Raw genomic sequence first — 16,474 nt, 5'->3', positions numbered from 1 at the left:
TTTGTGCTGCATGAATGGATCCGTTTACATGTGTGCATAAATATATCTCCAACCAGCCCCTTCATTTATCACCTCCCCCACAAACCAGGCCTGGGCCAGCTCAGTCTTACATTCAGTGGTCATCTATAGAGTCCGCCAATGAACGGATTCATCACTAGCTATAATGGCAAGACTTGTGTCCCTTTCTGGAAGACACTGAGGCAGAGTCAAATGAAGCCTTGGGTTCAAATCCTCACCCTAGTCCTTGGCACTCGGAGGAGCGCTGCCCACCGTCCAGCTCTGTACAGTCGGGCTGTTTTCCTCACGGGATTATTGTGAGGACGGATTGCATCTCACAGGCTTGGCTTGTAGTAGGTCCTCTCCAAATGTAAATTCTCAGCTCTTGTCTCAAGGATCCTAGAAAAGCAGGTTTCTTCACAGTCATCAGTAGTGTGGGGATAGAGGCGTCAGGTGGGGCTGCTCCCTCCGGCCTGTTGCAGAGCCCACATACGTTCCCTGCTCAGGCTGTGGTTTCCGAGACTGGCCACTTGTGCTAAGATGGTCTGGGGTCTTGTCTGCCTCCACATCCCCCACTGTCTGCTTTCTCTGAGGATTCCTCATCTGTCAGGGCACTGGCCACAGGACCTTTTTTGAGGAAATCTCTCCTGGGACAGTTTAAGTTTCCCCACATCGTCTGTGCCTCAGTTTCCTTATCCATAAGACAGGGATAATGATAGTCCTGCATCACAGGATTATTGTGAGCATTAAGAAGGAAATACTTGCAAAGATGTTGAAAGTTGTGTTCGGTGCTGTTTAGGAGTTGGCTGTTGTGTTTGTTATTATTATTACTAGCCACCAAGGGTGTAGGACCAGCCTGGCCACCAATGTCCCAGAGGAGCAGGGTGACAGGGCAACCTTATGGAGAGGATCAGGGGTCCCCACCTTCTCTTTGGCAGCTGACTGCTCTGTAGCCACCCACCCTGGGGTTCTTGGCCCTACACCCAAGAGTCCACAGCCCCATCCCAAGGGTCCCCCAGGCACCAACCCCAACTCACAGGGGTACAGTTTTCCCTTAGGTTGGCTTTTATTTTCTATTATATGTTATCATTTTATTTGATTTTTTTTTTACTTTTCCTGCATGTGTCCATTTGTCTCTTCTGTGGAGCAGGGCGGGGATGGGCTGAGCTAGGATGACCTCTGTGTCCTGTCACCTGACCCTGAGCTGGTACCCAGTCTCACTCAGTCTCGGGACGGGTCACCTTTCCAGATGCCAAGCCCTCAGGGGCTGCCTACCCCATCTGTGAGTGGCGCTATGATGCTTGCACCAGCCCCTGCTTCCAAACCTGCCGGGACCCACAGGCAGCTAGCTGCCGGGACGTGCCAAGGTGAGGGGGCATGGAGTCGCGGTGTGAACATTAGTGGATTTGAGCACACGCATGTGTAAGTGGGTGCGTGGTCTGCAGGCATAGGCGTGAGCATGTACTGGGGTGTGTGTGTGTGCTCACACGTACTTGTGAACACATGTTTTGTGGGTGTGTGTGTGTATGCAGATGTGTGTACCAGAATGAACCTGACTTATGTGGATGGGCACATATGAATATTGACTTGTGTATGATGATGTGCATATAGTTGGGCCCTGTGTGTATTTGTGTGGGCATACCAGTGTCCATGGGCTGCACACAGCTGGGCATATGTGCACATGTGTGAGCTGCATGTGTCAGGGTGTTGATGCAGCTGCTGTGTGTGCGGGAAGGTATACACTGATGTTTTGAGCGTCTGGATGTATATGTACCTGTGTGAATGTTTTTGAGTCTTGCAGGTGTGACTGTACCTAAATGCTGACACATAGGAGCATGTGTGTGTGCACGCACAAGTGTGTGCATAACCAGACCTCGTTCGTGTTTCCCTCTTGGTCTGAGGAGCAGGAGTGTGCAAAAGCATGTAACATACACGTTTGGGTGTATGTGCTCCTGTACAAGCATCTCTGGAGGTTCATGTGACATGTGTCATAAGGAGGGATGAAGCTGTCCTCAATCGAGGTGAAAGATGATCGCCCCCATATTTTGGACTACTAACTGGCCCCCTGCTCTGTCCTCAGGGTAGAAGGCTGTGTGCCTGCATGTCCCACCCCCAAGGTCCTGGACGAAGTCACACAGAGATGTGTCTACTTGGAGGACTGTGAGTGGCCAAGACTTCTCATCCCTCCCTCAGATTCCTCTGATTCTCCAGGGTCTCCTTCACCAATCATGCCCAGAGTCCCCAGGTCCCTGGAGAAGCAGGGCCAGCAGAGGAGCCTCTGGAGGAGACCTTTAGAGCAGGCAGGGACCTCATCCAGTTCGTTCTTCCTATTAAACAGAGAACAACGTGAGGCCCAGATTGGGGGAAGGGACTGGCTTGGGGGCCAGGTGGCGGGAACCCAGTAAAGGCAAAGGTAGACCTGAGGTCCATTGGCTCTGAGCTCAGGCTTTGAGGGCAGGGTCCAGACCTGCTGAGCCATCCAGTACCACAGGACAGAGGCCCCGGGGTGGGTCAGGCAGCCTGGCTGGCCGTTGGAAGCTGCCTTCCCCAGGCTCACCTCGGGTGCTCGCTCAGGAGCCCTACTTCACAGCCCTGCCTGGTGAAGACCCCCTGGGGCGGGCAGCAGACACCCACTGTTTGAGCTCCTCTCTCTGCCCCAGGCGTGGAGCCCGTGGATTTGGTTCGCACAGAGGAGTCTCTTGGCAACGAGACTCTGCCTCCCAGTCAAGAGCTGCCCACTCTCAGTGGCAAGGAGCTGCAGTTTCCGCAGGAAGCTCCCGGGGCGCCCTCCCACAGGCCACGGCTCACTCCAGCTGCCCCACTCACCACAGCCCTGAACCCACCCGTGGCAGCTACTGAGGGGCCAGGGCTGACTCCAGGCCCTACCCAGGCCACGCTGTGGCAGCCGCTGGGGGTCACTGCGTCTAACCTCCCTGCCCACCCCACAGAGCCCCCAGCCAGTAAGAGAGTGACTGCCAGCCACCTGGCCACCCCCTTTACCCCGGAGTCCTCATCCCTGGCCCTTCCGCAGCAGACACTCACACCTAGCATGGGGTCAGGTGCTGTGAAGACTACTAGGGTGACCATGACCTTTGCAGGGATCCCCAACATCACAGTATCCTCCCGGTCAGCCCCTGCACCTCGCTTCCCACTCATGACCAAAGCTGTGACAGTCCCAGGCCCTGGCTCCTTGCCTATGAAGACCACCCCCCTCCAGCCCTTCCCAAGCCTGGAGTTGCCTGCAAGTTCCTCCTCCAGGCCTGTGGTTTCCCCTGCAGTGACCTCCAGGCTTCCCACTTCCTTGGGATCCCACAAGGCTTTGCTGACAACTGCAGTCACAAAGGCCAAGAGCAGGACAGGGATGCCCCAGCCCATACAGGCCCAGAGCGTTTCCAGTCCCAGCGGCCCCCTAGCCGAGGGTAGAACAACAGCAGAACAGGTTCCTGTCAGTGCTCTGGCTACCAAGAGAGGGGAGCTGGGAGGCAGCTCACCCACAGAGAGGCAGCCTGGGCCCCCCCAGCCCACGGGCATACCAGCATCCTCACTTCCAAGACCTGTCCCCACTGCCCCACTCCACCCCACCCACCAAGCCACCAGAGCCAGCAGGCCCCCAGCTCTGCCCCCAGGGACCACAGCTGCCACCAGCCAGTCCACAGTTGCACATGGGCTGGGGGTCACACCCTTTGTGTCCCTGGACTCAACTCGGCCACCACAACTCCTCTCTGGCCTGCCTCTTGATACCAGCCTGCCCTTGGCCAAGGTGGGCACCTCGGCCCCAGTGGCCACACGTGGGTCCAAGGGTTCCATAATCACCCTTCCACTTCATCAGCAGGCCACATCTCCCACTGTGGCCACGACTGCACCTACTCAGACACTCACCTCAGCACTGCCTCTCACCCCTGCTGTTGTGGCCCAGGTAGACCTACCCAGTCACGCACCCCCTCAGGCAGTGGGCACAGCACCAGGCCTGCTTCTGGGAGCCACACTGCCAGCCTCTGGAGTCGTGGCCATGGCCGGGGGGGCAGCCTCCACACTATCTGCTGCCCCACAGAAGAGCACCACGGAGAAGATGGCCATCCTGTCCAAGCAAGTGTCCCTGCCCTCCTGGATATATGGCCCTGCCCAGGGTATGCCCACAGAACTCACGCCTGCTGTGGCCCACACTCTTGCTACCTTGGCACCTGAGGCTGGTGGCCCCTGGGCCGTCACAGTGCCACTGGCACCCACATCCTACCCCTTGAGTCGTGTCTCAGCCAGGACCGCCTCCCGAGATAGCTCACTTGTTCTGCTCCCTCAGCTGGCCGAGGCCCATGGGACCTCGGCTGGGCCTCAGCTCCCAGCAGAGCTGGGGGCAGAGGCCACCACCAAGCAGTCTGGACGCTCAGCCCCAGCCCAGAGCATCGCAGCGAGTTCAGCTGTGACCATGACAGCCATCACTGAGGACGATGCATCTGCTACCTGTGTCGTGAGTGACTTGTCAGCCCTCCTCTGTGTGGTCCCTCCATGGCCCTCTCTCCCCAGCCACATGGCTGGGACACCATCCTGGAGTCACATTCCTCATGGTCTGTGGCAGCTTCTCCTTCACCAGCCGCCAGGCTGCAGGATGGGGGTTCAGTCACCCCCCTCACCTTTGCCCCACACTCTGGAGCCTGACAAATTTTCCAGGCTGCTCTGGGCCCCTGATGTCATAGCAACCTCATCGTTCCCCTAGGTTTGATTGGATGACTTAGTGTGACAACACGAGTGTGCTGGTGTGTGTATGTTTGTGTCCGTAGAGCCATGTGGGCCTATGTGTGCATAGTTTACGTGTGTGAGACTCAGGGTGAGCAGTCATATATCTTTGTGTGTGTGATAGATTGTGTCCCAGACTGTATGTGCTTTTGTAAGAAAGAGATAAAGAGGTTGTGTGTGCACACGTGCACGCATGGGTACGCTCAGGTTTCTCTGCGTCTGAGCTAGCGCGTCTGTACCCGGAGCTCTCCACAAGGGCTGGGCAGATACTCAGAAGTCTCTGGGAGTCAGGCCTCTGACCCCAAACTCATGCTCAGCCCTTCCCCAGGTTCCAGTGGCATGTTGGGTGGGTGGAGGGTGAGGACCCCACTCCCCAGTTGTCTTGCTGCTGGGTCCCCCTGCCCTGCTCTGACCGACAGTGGAAAGGATCTTATGCCCTTAGGTTTGAGACAGGGAGTAGTGAGTGGCTGCTGCCCTGGACTGGGTACTCATGCTGTCCCTCCACCCTGTGCCCTAGCCAATCGCTGAACAGGACTGCGTCCGTCACATCTGCCTGGAGGGCCAGCTGATCCAAGTGAATCAGTCCCAGCACTGTCCCCAGGGTGCCACACCCCCTCGCTGTGGGGTCCTGGGCCTCGCAGTGAGGGTGGGCGGCGATCGCTGCTGCCCCCTCTGGGAATGTGCCTGTGAGTCCTGGGGTCCACTAGGTCCTCCCCAAGCATGACCTCGGCCCCTTACCTGTCTGCTGCTTGGTGTCAGGGTGACTCCGACCTGAATGTATTCTCCGATGGGATCTCTTGTCTCAGTGTGACCCCTGACCTGGCAGGTCCCCTATTCTTGCAACCTCATCTCTGTGATGCCTGCTCTGAGTGACTCTCCAGCCCCCAGGGCCTCCGAATCACCCAGGAAAAGGCCAAGGTGCCTGCCCTTTGTTCCTGGGTAGCCCTGCCCCAGAAGCATCTGTTTAGTCTTCTCTTCCCTGTCCCTCCCCCAGGCCGATGCTCAGTCTTCCCTGATCTAAGCTTCGTGACCTTCGATGGGAGCCACGTAGCCCTGTTCAAGGAGGCTATCTACATCCTCACCCAGAGCCCCAGCGAAATGGTCACCGTCCACGTCCTTGACTGCAAAAGTGCCAACCTGGTGACTGCCCCTTGCCCCCTTTCCTGCTGGAGCCTCGGGATTTGACTAGGTTTGGAGGGGAGATTGAGTAATGAATTGGGTTTTGAGGGGTGCCAGCAGCGAGGACAGAGGCAGAAGCCCCTACAGTAGCTCCTTCTGTCAGGGGTCTCCCGGAATGGATATGGGGAGAAACGGTGAGTGGAGCACACTGCCTTCTGGCCCTCCCTGGGCCCTGCACCATTCCCAGCTTGTCCCAGCTGCGTAGGCCCAGGTGGGAGGCATCCAAGTGCAGAGGAGCTGGGATACTCCTCAGGGGTATGGCCTGTGACCAAGGATGCTGGCTGCAGAGAATCACCTCCTAGGATATCCTCATGAGCCAGGTGGAAGGAGGCAGGGTTTTTTGGTTTGTTTTTGCTCCTGGGCTTACAGGCAGTCAGGTAGAACCAGAAATGTTCCATGGGATTCTGTGCAGCATCTGCACGGCTCCGACGAGTGCCTCTGGTGTGTTGAGAGGGGGTGGCAGGGAAAGTGTGCTCACAGTGGCTCCTCAGGAGGAGGAGGCAACAGGACTGGGCTCTGAGCTGATGAGGTTTGGGCTCTCTCTGCAGGGGCACCTGAACTGGCCCCCGTTCTGTCTGGTGATGCTGAATGTGACTCACCTGACCCATCAGGTCACCATTGACCGTTTCAGCCGGAAGGTGAGTGCCTCAAAAGCCAGTTCTTCCTAGGGCTGCAATCAGGCAAGGAGCAAGGCATCTGGGGTTGGAGAGGTCTTGAGGCTTATTCATGACTGGGGGCAAGGGTGGGGAGGGACCCTTTTAAAGAAGAATAGTGCAAAAGTGGATATATTTGTAAGTGATTTTAATTAAACCATTTGTGGCCACTCTAATGTCAGAGGAGGACAGGTACCAGGAGGAATATTGTGAATGAGGAGAAGTTAGAATGGCAAGAGACAGTGACCTCAAATGATTGTGGTTAAAATATCTACTTCTGCAGTCTTTATATAAGAATATATGCCCATTGACACATTTCTAGAGCCCCTTCCAAGAAGGGGGCTGTATAAGTGAGGAGCCCTGATTTTAAGCTTCAGGAGTTTTACATTAAGCCCACCTCTGCCAATGAGGGTGGTGTCCAACTGCACCCCACCCTGTGTGGTACCCTCCTGGGGGTCTGCTTTGCTCCTCCCAGCAGGTGAGTAACAGGGGCTGATACGTCTCCTCCTCTGGTCTGAAAGTCCTGACTCTCCCCACCCATTCCTGAGCCAACACCTGCAGCCCCTCCTGTTGGCATGTGCCCTTGAATGCCAAACATAGGGCCACCATACCCCATGGAGCTCTCGGGAACAGGGGCTTTGGGGAATGGGTTTTCCATGAGATAGAAGCTTATACAAAGAACTCCCTGGGTTTCATCCATTAGGTTTTTAAATTTTTCCATTAAAAAATATTTAAGGTATAACTTACCTACAGTAAAATTCACCGTTGTTAGTATACAATTCTACAAGTTTTAACAAACACCCACAGTCCTGTAACCACCACCACAGTCGTGATAGAGAACAGCTCCATCACCCTTAATTGTTGCCCTGTGCCACTTTGTTGTCAACTCCTCTCCCACCTCTGACAACCACTGTTCCTGTCCGTATAGTTTTGCCTCTTCCAGAATGTCATACACATGGAATCAGAGTATTTAGTAAGATTCATTCACATTGTGTGTATCAGGAGTTCATTGATTTTTCTTCCTGAGGAGTATTCCGTTGTAATGATGTACACTTTGTTTATCTCCATTCATCAATTGAAAGACATTTGGGTTGTTTCCAGTTTGGGGTGATAACAAATAAAGCTGCAATAAGCATTTACATAAAGGGTTTTTTTTATTGAAGTATAGTTAACATACAATGTCACATTAGTTGCCAGTGTACAGCAGTGATTCAACATTTCCGTACATTACTCAGTGCTCATCACTATAATTGCAGACGCCACTTATCACCATATGTTATTGCAATCTTATTGATTGTTTTCCTGCTGCACTTTTCATTTTCATGACTTATTTATTTTATAAGTGGGAGTTTGAACCCCTTAATTCCCTTTATCTATTTCATCATTTCCCCATCCCCTCCTCCCCTCTGGCAACCACCAGTTTGTTCTCTGTATTTAAGTCTGGTTTTTGGTCGGTTGGTTGGCTCTTTCCTTCCTTCCTTCTTTCCTTCCTTCCTCCATTCCTTCCTTCTTTCGTTTTGTTTTTTTTAGATTCCACATGTAAGTGAAATCATGTGCCACTTGCCTTTCTCTGTTTGACTTACTTCACAAAGCGCAATACCTTCTAGGGCCCATCCATGTTGCCACAAATGACAAAAGCTCATTCTTTTTTATGGTCAAGTAATATTCTCTGTGTGTGTGTGTGTGTGTATGTGTGTGTGTGTACAAAAGATGTATCTCTTTTTTATCCATTCATCTATGGATGGACACTTGGGTTGTTTCCATATCTTGGCTATTATAAGCAATGCTGCTATAAACATAGGGGTGCCTATATCCCTTTGAATTAGTGTTTTTGTATTCTTTGGGTGAATACCCACTAGTGGAATTACTAGATCATATAGTATTTCTATTTTTAATTTCTAAAGAAACTTCTATACTGTGTCCCACAGTGGCTGCACCAATTTATATTCCCAACAGTTCACAACAGTTTTTTTTTCCACATCTTCACAAATACTTATTATTTCTTGCTTTTTTTTATTCTAGCCATTCTGACTGGTGTCAGGTTCTCTTTTGTGGTTTTCACTTGCATTTTCCTGATGACTAGTGATTTTGAGTACCTTTTCATGTGTCTGTTGGCCACCTGTATGTCTCCTTGGGAAAAACAATCAGATCCTTTGCCCATTTTTTAGTTGTTTTTTTTTTTTTTTTTTTTTTTTGGTGTTGAGTTTTAAGACATTCTAACAGATATGTAATAAGATCTTACCGTGGTTTTAATTTGCACCTCCCTAATTGCTGATAATATTGAACGTATTTTCCTGGGTTTGTTTTCCATGGTATACCCTCTTTGATGACATGTCTGTTCAAATCTTTTACACATTTTAAAGATTATAATGTGTTTTATTGAGTTTGAGAATTTTTTGTATGTTTTGGATACAGGTCCTTATCAGATATAAGTATTATCTCCCTTGCCTGGTGGCTCATCGGTTTAGCGCCACCTTCGGCCCAGGGTGTGATCCTGGAGTCCCGGGATCGAGTCTACATCAGGCTCCCTGCATGGAGCCTGCTTCTCCCTCTGCCTGTGTCTCTGCCCCCCTGCGTCTGTCTCTCATGAATAAATAAAATCATTTTTTTAAAATAAAATCTTTTTAAAAAATTATTATCTCCCAGTCTGTGACATGTTTTTTCAATCACCTACAAGTGTCTTTCAAAGGGCAGAAGTTTTTAATTTTGGTAGAGTTCAAATATCAGTTCTTTCTTTTTTGGATCATGATTTTGGTATTCTATCTAATAGACCTTTGCCTGATGCAAGGTCTCAAAGATTTTCTCTTACATTTTCTTCCAGCAGTTTAATAGTTTCAGGTATTACTTTTAAGTGTATATTGTACTTTAAGTTAATTTTTATAAATAGTATGAGATATGGGCCAAGATTCTTTTTTCTTTTGCATATGGATGTTCTGGCATCATTTGTTAAAAAGACTATCCTGCCTCAATTGACTCGTCTTTGCACTTTTGTCAAAAATCAGCTGACCATTAATGCTTGGGTTTACTTCTGGACTTTTAATATCTGTCTTTTCACCAGTGCCATAGGATCTTGATAACTGTTACTTTTTATTAAAATTTTATTAAAATCAGGTTGTATGAGTCTTCTAACTTCCTTTTCAAAATTATGTTGGCAATTTTAATTCTTTTATATTTCCATATAAGTTTAAAATAAGCTTATTGATTTCTATAGAAAACCTTGCTGGGATTTTGATTGGAATTACATTAAATATATAATTATTTAGGGGGAGAATTACAACCTGAACATTAGTGAACTTTCCAAGCCATGAACACGATATATCTTTTTATTTAAAACTTCTTTGATTTTTTTCATTGGTGTTTTATAGTTTTAATTGTAAGATCTTACACGTTTTGTTAGATTTATCTCTAAAAATTTCATATTTCTGATCCTATTGTAAATGATTCTTTTCTTTTTATTTTATTTTACAATCTCATATTGCTAATATATACAAATACAATTTATTTTTGCATTTTTTAAAAAAATTGCCATTAGGTTTTTCATTCAGCTGATTGTGTGTACACATGAGTTTTGCATATTGACCTCTTATCTTACAATTTGCTAAACTTACTTATTAGTTCTTGTAAATTCTTCCAGTTTTTCTGCATAGTTGTTTATGTCTTTCCTAAATAGAGATAGCTTTGCTTCTTCCTTTCCAATGAGTATTCTTTTTATTTATTTTTCTTACCTACTGCACTGGTTAGGGCCTCTAATATGATGTTGAGGGAGTGAGCGCCAATATCCTTGTCTTGTATCTGATCTTAGGGAGAGGGCATCCAGTCTTTCACTAAAAAGCAGGAAGTTTTTATAGATATCCTTTATCAGGTGATGAAAGTTTCTTCTATTTGTAATTTGCTGAGAGTTTTTATCACTATGAAAGATGTTAATTTTGTCAGAACTTTTTTCTGCATCTACTAGAATAATCATATTGTTCTTTTTCTTTAGACTTTTCACCCAAAATTACAGTTTTGGGTTTACTTAAAAAGGAAAAGATTTTCAAATTTTTAAAAAATAAATAGCTTATGAAGAATAGTAGTTCTATTTAGAGATCTTTTTTTTTTAATTTTTATTTATTTATGATAGTCACACACACAGAGAGAGAGAGAGAGAGAGAGAGAGGCAGAGACACAGGCAGAGGGAGAAGCAGGCTCCATGCACCGGGAGCCCGACGTGGGATTCGATCCCGGGTCTCCAGGATCGCGCCCTGGGCCAAAGGCAGGCGCTAAACCGCTGCGCCACCCAGGGATCCCCTAGAGATCATTTTTTAAAGATTTATTTATTTGAGAGAGAGGTGGAGAAAGGACAGAGAGAAAGAGAGAGAAACCTTCAAGCAGACTCCCTGCTGAGCCCGGAGCCCTATGCAGGGCTCAATAAGAGGCTCAATTCCAGGACCCTGAGATCACAACCTGAGCTGAAATCAAGAGCTGGATGCTTAACCAACTGAGCCACACCGGTGACCCATTAAACTCATATACTCTTGCTATCCTTTTAATGTCTGTAGGATCTGTATTCATGTACTCTACCTCATTCCTAATATTAGTAATTTGTGTCTTTTCTTTTTCCTGACCAGTCTGGCTAGAGGTTTGTCAAATGTTTTTTTCCTTAAAGAATGTTTTTATTGTTTTTTTCTGTTTTCTATTTTATCAATTTTTCCCTTTATCTTTGTTATTTTATTGCTTCTGATTCCTTTGGGTTGAATTTACTCTCCTTCTTCTAGTTTATTAAGGTGATAGCTTAGGTCACTGATTTGAGACCTTTCTGCTTTATCTAATATAAGCATCTAGTGCTATTAATTTATCTTTAGGCACTGATTTAGCAGCATCTTAAAAACTTTTGATACACTGTGTTTTCAGTTTCATTAAGTTTAAAATAGTTTAAAATTTTCCTTTGGATTTTTATTTGACCCATGAGTTATTTACAAGTGTTTTTTTTTTTAGTCTCCAAATATTTGGTGATTTTTCCAGCTGTCTTTCTGTTACTGATTTCTAATTTAATTTCACTGTGTTCAGAGAACATATTTATCTAACATTGATCCTTTTATATTTAGTGAGACTTCTTTTATGTGTCAGAATATACTCTATCTTATACATGTGTATTCTCTTGTTGAGTGGAGTGTTCTGTGAATGTCAGGTCAAGTTCACTGAGAGTGTTGTTCATGCCTTCTAAATCCATATTCATTTCCTACTTGTTCTATCAATCATTGAGAGAGAAGTTGAAATTTCTGAGTATAATTGTTGATTTGTCCATTTTTCCTTGGAGTTTTATCGTTTTTTTTTCAGATTTTTGAAATTGTTATTTGATGTATAACATTTAGGATTGTTATGCCCTCTTGTTGAATTAACTCCTTTATCAGTGTGAAAAGGCGTTTTTATCCTGGTAAAAGTCTTTGTTCTGAATTCTGCTTTGTCTGATTCATCTATAATAGTGATTCCAGTTTTACTTTGATTAGTGACAGCATGTATACCCAATGAATATATCTAAGAGAAATCTTTTTCCATCCCTTTCCTTTTAACCTATTTGTGTCTTTTTACTTAAAGCAGGATTTTGTAGGGAAGGAATAGTTGGGTCTTCCTTTTCTCTTATCCAATCTGCCAGTCTCTGCCTTTTAATTGGGAGATGTTTGGACCATTTACACTTAATTTGGTCATCAATATGATTAGATTTGTATATAACATAATGTTGGCATTTGTTTTCTATTTGTCCCATCTGCTTTTCATTCTGCTCCCTTTCCTCTTTTTCTGCCTTATTCTGGGTTATTTTTAATGATTGCATTTTATCTTCTCTGTTGGATTATTATCTGTACATTTTACTTCTACATTTGTTATAAACTCCATGGTACATCATTATGGTTTTTCCTTAAACAGTCAATTATCTTCTAACATGGTTTTTAAAATAAGAAAACTTTATATTATCCACATCTTTATCATTCCTGGTGTCCTTTATTTCTTTGTGTAGATCTGGATTTCCATCTGGATATCACTTTCTTCTGTCTGAAGGACTTCCATTAACATTCTTATAGTGCAAATCTGCTGGTATCTGAAAAAGTTTTTTTTTAAGATTTTATTTATGTATTTATTTGAGAGAGAGAAAGAGTAAGAAAGAGAGGAGCAGGGTGGGGGAGCGAGAGAGGAAAAGAATTTCAAGCAGACTCTGCACTGAGTGCCAAGCCTCATGCAGTGGCTTGATCCCACAACCCTGAGATCATGACCTGAACCAAAAATGAAAGTTGGATACTTAGTGGACTGACCAACGCAGGTGCCCCTGAAAAAGTTTTTATGTCACCTTCATTTTTAAAGATATTTTAACTGAGTTTAGAATTATATGTTAATTTTTCTTTCATCACTTTAAAGATTTTGCTCCACTATCTTTTCTTTTAAAATTGAGATAAAATTGACCTAACATAAAATTAATCATTAATCTCCCTAGCCCTGTCAACTACAAATATGCATTCTGTCTATAGATTTGCTTATTTCTAGATATCTCATATACATAGAGTCTGCAATATGTGAATTTTATGTCTGGCTTCTTTCATTTAGCATGTTTCTGAGGTTCATCCATGTTATAGCATCTACCAGTTTTTTTCATTTTTTATGGCTGAATAATATTCCATTGTGTATATATGTATATATATACACAATGGAATATTTTATATATATATATACACACACACAACAGTTGTTTATCTGTGCATTTATTGCTGGCCATTTGGGCCATTTCCACCTGTTGACTATTGTGTATAGTGCTGCTATAAATTTCTACTGTCTTTCACTTTGTTTATTTCCACAACGATATCATCTATCATTCTGATCTTTGTTTCCCTACCTTTTGTCTTTTTTTTTTTTTTACTGCTTTTACAATTTTCCTTCTATCATTGTTTTTAAGCAGTTTGGTTAAGACATGCTTGGTAATTCATTTCTCTTTCAGAGACTCTAATTACACATATATTAGGCCAGTTAAAGTTGTCCCACAGATCACTTATGCTTTATTCATCTTTTTTCGGTCTTTTTTTTCTTTCTGTGTTCCATTTTAGATAGCCTCTATTGCCCTATTTTTAAGTTCATTCATATTTTCATCTGTGGTGTGTAATCATCTATTAATCCCATTCAGTATAGTTTTCATCTCAGATATTAATTGTACTTTTTCATCTCTAGAAGTTTGATTTGGGTCTGTTGGTATCTTCCACACCTTGCCCTAAAAATTTTGTTTTCCGTTACTGTTTGAAAATATTGAATATAGTTTTAATGATTGCCTTTTATACCCTTATTAATTTTATCATATTTTTTATTTCTGGGTCAATTCTAACTGATTTTTCCCACTTCATTATGGGCTGTACTTTCCTGCTGCTTCGGGTGACTGACAATTTTTTTTGGATTGCAGACATTGGGTTTTCCCTTGTTGGATACTGGATATCCTTTTCTTTTTCAGTTTTGTACTAGTTATCCTACTTGGAAGCAATTCAATCCATCTGAGGCTTGCTTTGTTGAGTAGAGCCCATGTAGTTTTATCCTAAGTGATTTTATTCTATATTTTTTCTTCTAAGTAGTGATTCCTCACTACTGAAGCAGTAGCCTTCTCATACCCTACCCTATGCCCTATGTATTTGCACTATAACTGGTGGTGTTTCTAACTATTCCCAGCCGGGCATAAGTCCTGGGAATTTGTCTGTTCTTTTATTTATTTTTTGTTTTTGTTTTGTTTTGTTTTGTTTTTTGTTTTTTTTTAAGATTTTATTTATTCATGAGAGAGACAGAGAGAGAGAGTCGGAGACACAGGCAGAGGGAGAAGCAGGCTCCCTGCAGGGAGCCCGATGTGGGACTCCATCCCAGGTCTCCAGGATCATGCCCTGGGCCAAAGGCAGGTGCTCAACCGCTGAGCCCCTGTCTGTTCCTTTTAGGTGATTGTTTTCCTGGACTCAAGTAGCTTTCCCACCTGCATACAGTGGTCAGTATTCATACACAGGGTCAGGATAGGGTGAGAGAGGGATTGTCTACAGAACTTCTGAGCATGTGCATTCTCTCTCTCTCTCTCTCTCTCTCTCTCCCCCTCCCTCCCTCTCTCCCTCCCTCTTTTTTTTCTCTCCCCAAGCTCTCTTCCCTTCAGCATCTTGCTCTGCAAACTCCAGCTATCATGACCTCCATGAACTCCCAACTCTTGTTCATAAACTCAGGGAGCCTACCGGGCTCTGCCTGGGTTCCTTCTTCCTTTCTACACCATGGCCTAGAGACTTCCTCTAAGCAATAACTGGGCAATCATAAGGCTCTCCTTATTTGTTTCCCCTTTCTCAGGGATCATTCTCTTATGCTGCCAACTGTTCAATGTCTGAAAACTATTGTTTCATGTAACTTGTCAGGTTTTAAAAAATATTTTATTTATTTATTCATGAGAGGGAGAGAGAGAGAGAGAGAGAGAGAGAGAGAGAGAGGCAGAGACACAGGCAGAGGGAGAAGCAGGCTCCATGCAGGAAGTCCAATGTGGGACTCGATCCTGGGACTCTAGGATCACGCCCTGGGCCAAAGGCAGACACTAAACTGCTGGGCCACTGGGGCTGCCCAATTTGTTAGGTTTTTTGATTGTTAAGGCAAGAGGGAATATCCAGTCCTTATTACTCCATCTTGGTCAGAAGCTAAAGCCCTACTCTTTAGTTTTGAATATTTGTCCTTTGTCGTTATTTGAACATAGGGTTCTGTGAACACAGATGAAGAACCCTGGGCTTCAGAGATGAGTGTTCATTCCCAGAGCTAAGAGATGATTCCAGGTTCATGAAGCCCCAGCCCCTCTGCACAACTAGGAAGGCTCAGGCTGAAAGACCAGGGATTTCCCAAGGTCAAAGTTTTCCAACACAGAGGTTCCTGTCCTGGATAATTTACAAAGTAATTAATAAAACAGTGATTCTTGTAGGAGAGGGAGGTATAAAGTCATTGTAAATATTTTAAGATTCTAGTCTTCTCATCTCCCACTTCTACAAAGTAAAACTAATAATCCATAGTGCATATAAATTTAACCTTGTCAATATGTAGCAGAGGTTGTAGCTTTGAATTTAAAGAGTTTGAGAGAGTTAGGGTGTATTGCATATTTAACAAACATTGATTGAGACCCCAATTTATGTCAGGCCCTAAGGCAGGTGCTGGGGATTCAAAGGTGGATAAGAGTCTCTGCCCTTAAGAAATTCAGAGTCCATCTGGTGCCTCAATGAGGGGACAAACAGATTCCACCCTAATGGTCAGCAGAGAGATGAGGAGGTCCCAGAGAAGGGGTGCCCATGCCAGAAGCTGGAGGATATAGGAAAAATCTCCCAGAAGAAATGATCTGGGCAGAATCAGGAAAGAAGAGAGTGATTAGGAGGTCTCAAAGTGTGTGTTTGCTTGGGCACAGGGATATAGCCTGCCTCTCACTGTTGTATTTTATGTTTCATCATTTTGTACTCATAAACATGGTTTCAGAATTCTTTGATGCCACCTTGGACAGTGTCTCAGTCACATGTGTCTGAAACAGAGCCTGTCACATAGCTTGATACTGTTTGTTGGGTAAATGGATGGATGGATGGACGGACAGACAGATGGACAGACAAGCTGTGCTCACATTGAATACCCTCCCCCCACAAGGTGACTGTGGACTCACAGCCTGTCTGGCCTCCTGTGAGCAGACATGGATTCAGAATTGAGGACACAGGCCACATGTACGTGATCCGGACACCATCACACATCCAGATCCAGTGGCTCCACAGCTCAGGACTCATGATCCTGGAGGCCAGCAAAACCAGCGAGGCCCAGGGCCGTGGCCTGTGTGGTGAGGTGGGACCCAGCTGGGGGAGAGGGGATGCTTTTTGGGCCCACGTCGGCCCCCAGACACAGGCTCCCCTGTGTGAAGCCAGGGAAAG

At 45.6% G+C, this 16,474-nt stretch overlaps 1 protein-coding gene across 1 annotated transcript in view; it reads left to right on the top strand.

Annotated features, from left to right (window-relative positions):
- OTOG (otogelin) overlaps positions 1–16,474 on the top strand; it is an 88,010-nt gene that overhangs the window by 54,483 nt on the left and 17,053 nt on the right. The window contains exons 34-40 of the mRNA XM_055317608.1: positions 1,247–1,364; positions 2,078–2,157; positions 2,658–4,462; positions 5,246–5,414; positions 5,723–5,868; positions 6,456–6,545; positions 16,200–16,383. Of these exons, the coding sequence (XP_055173583.1) occupies positions 1,247–1,364; positions 2,078–2,157; positions 2,658–4,462; positions 5,246–5,414; positions 5,723–5,868; positions 6,456–6,545; positions 16,200–16,383 (2,592 nt within the window). The remainder of the gene's footprint in view (positions 1–1,246; positions 1,365–2,077; positions 2,158–2,657; positions 4,463–5,245; positions 5,415–5,722; positions 5,869–6,455; positions 6,546–16,199; positions 16,384–16,474) is intronic.

This window comes from Nyctereutes procyonoides, unplaced genomic scaffold, assembly GCF_905146905.1.
Source record: "Nyctereutes procyonoides isolate TBG_1078 unplaced genomic scaffold, NYPRO_anot_genome, whole genome shotgun sequence".
In the NCBI taxonomy this organism is placed as follows: domain Eukaryota; kingdom Metazoa; phylum Chordata; class Mammalia; order Carnivora; family Canidae; genus Nyctereutes; species Nyctereutes procyonoides.
The sequence above is the reverse complement of the archived record's forward strand: the minus strand, read 5'-3'. Positions and strand labels throughout refer to the sequence as shown.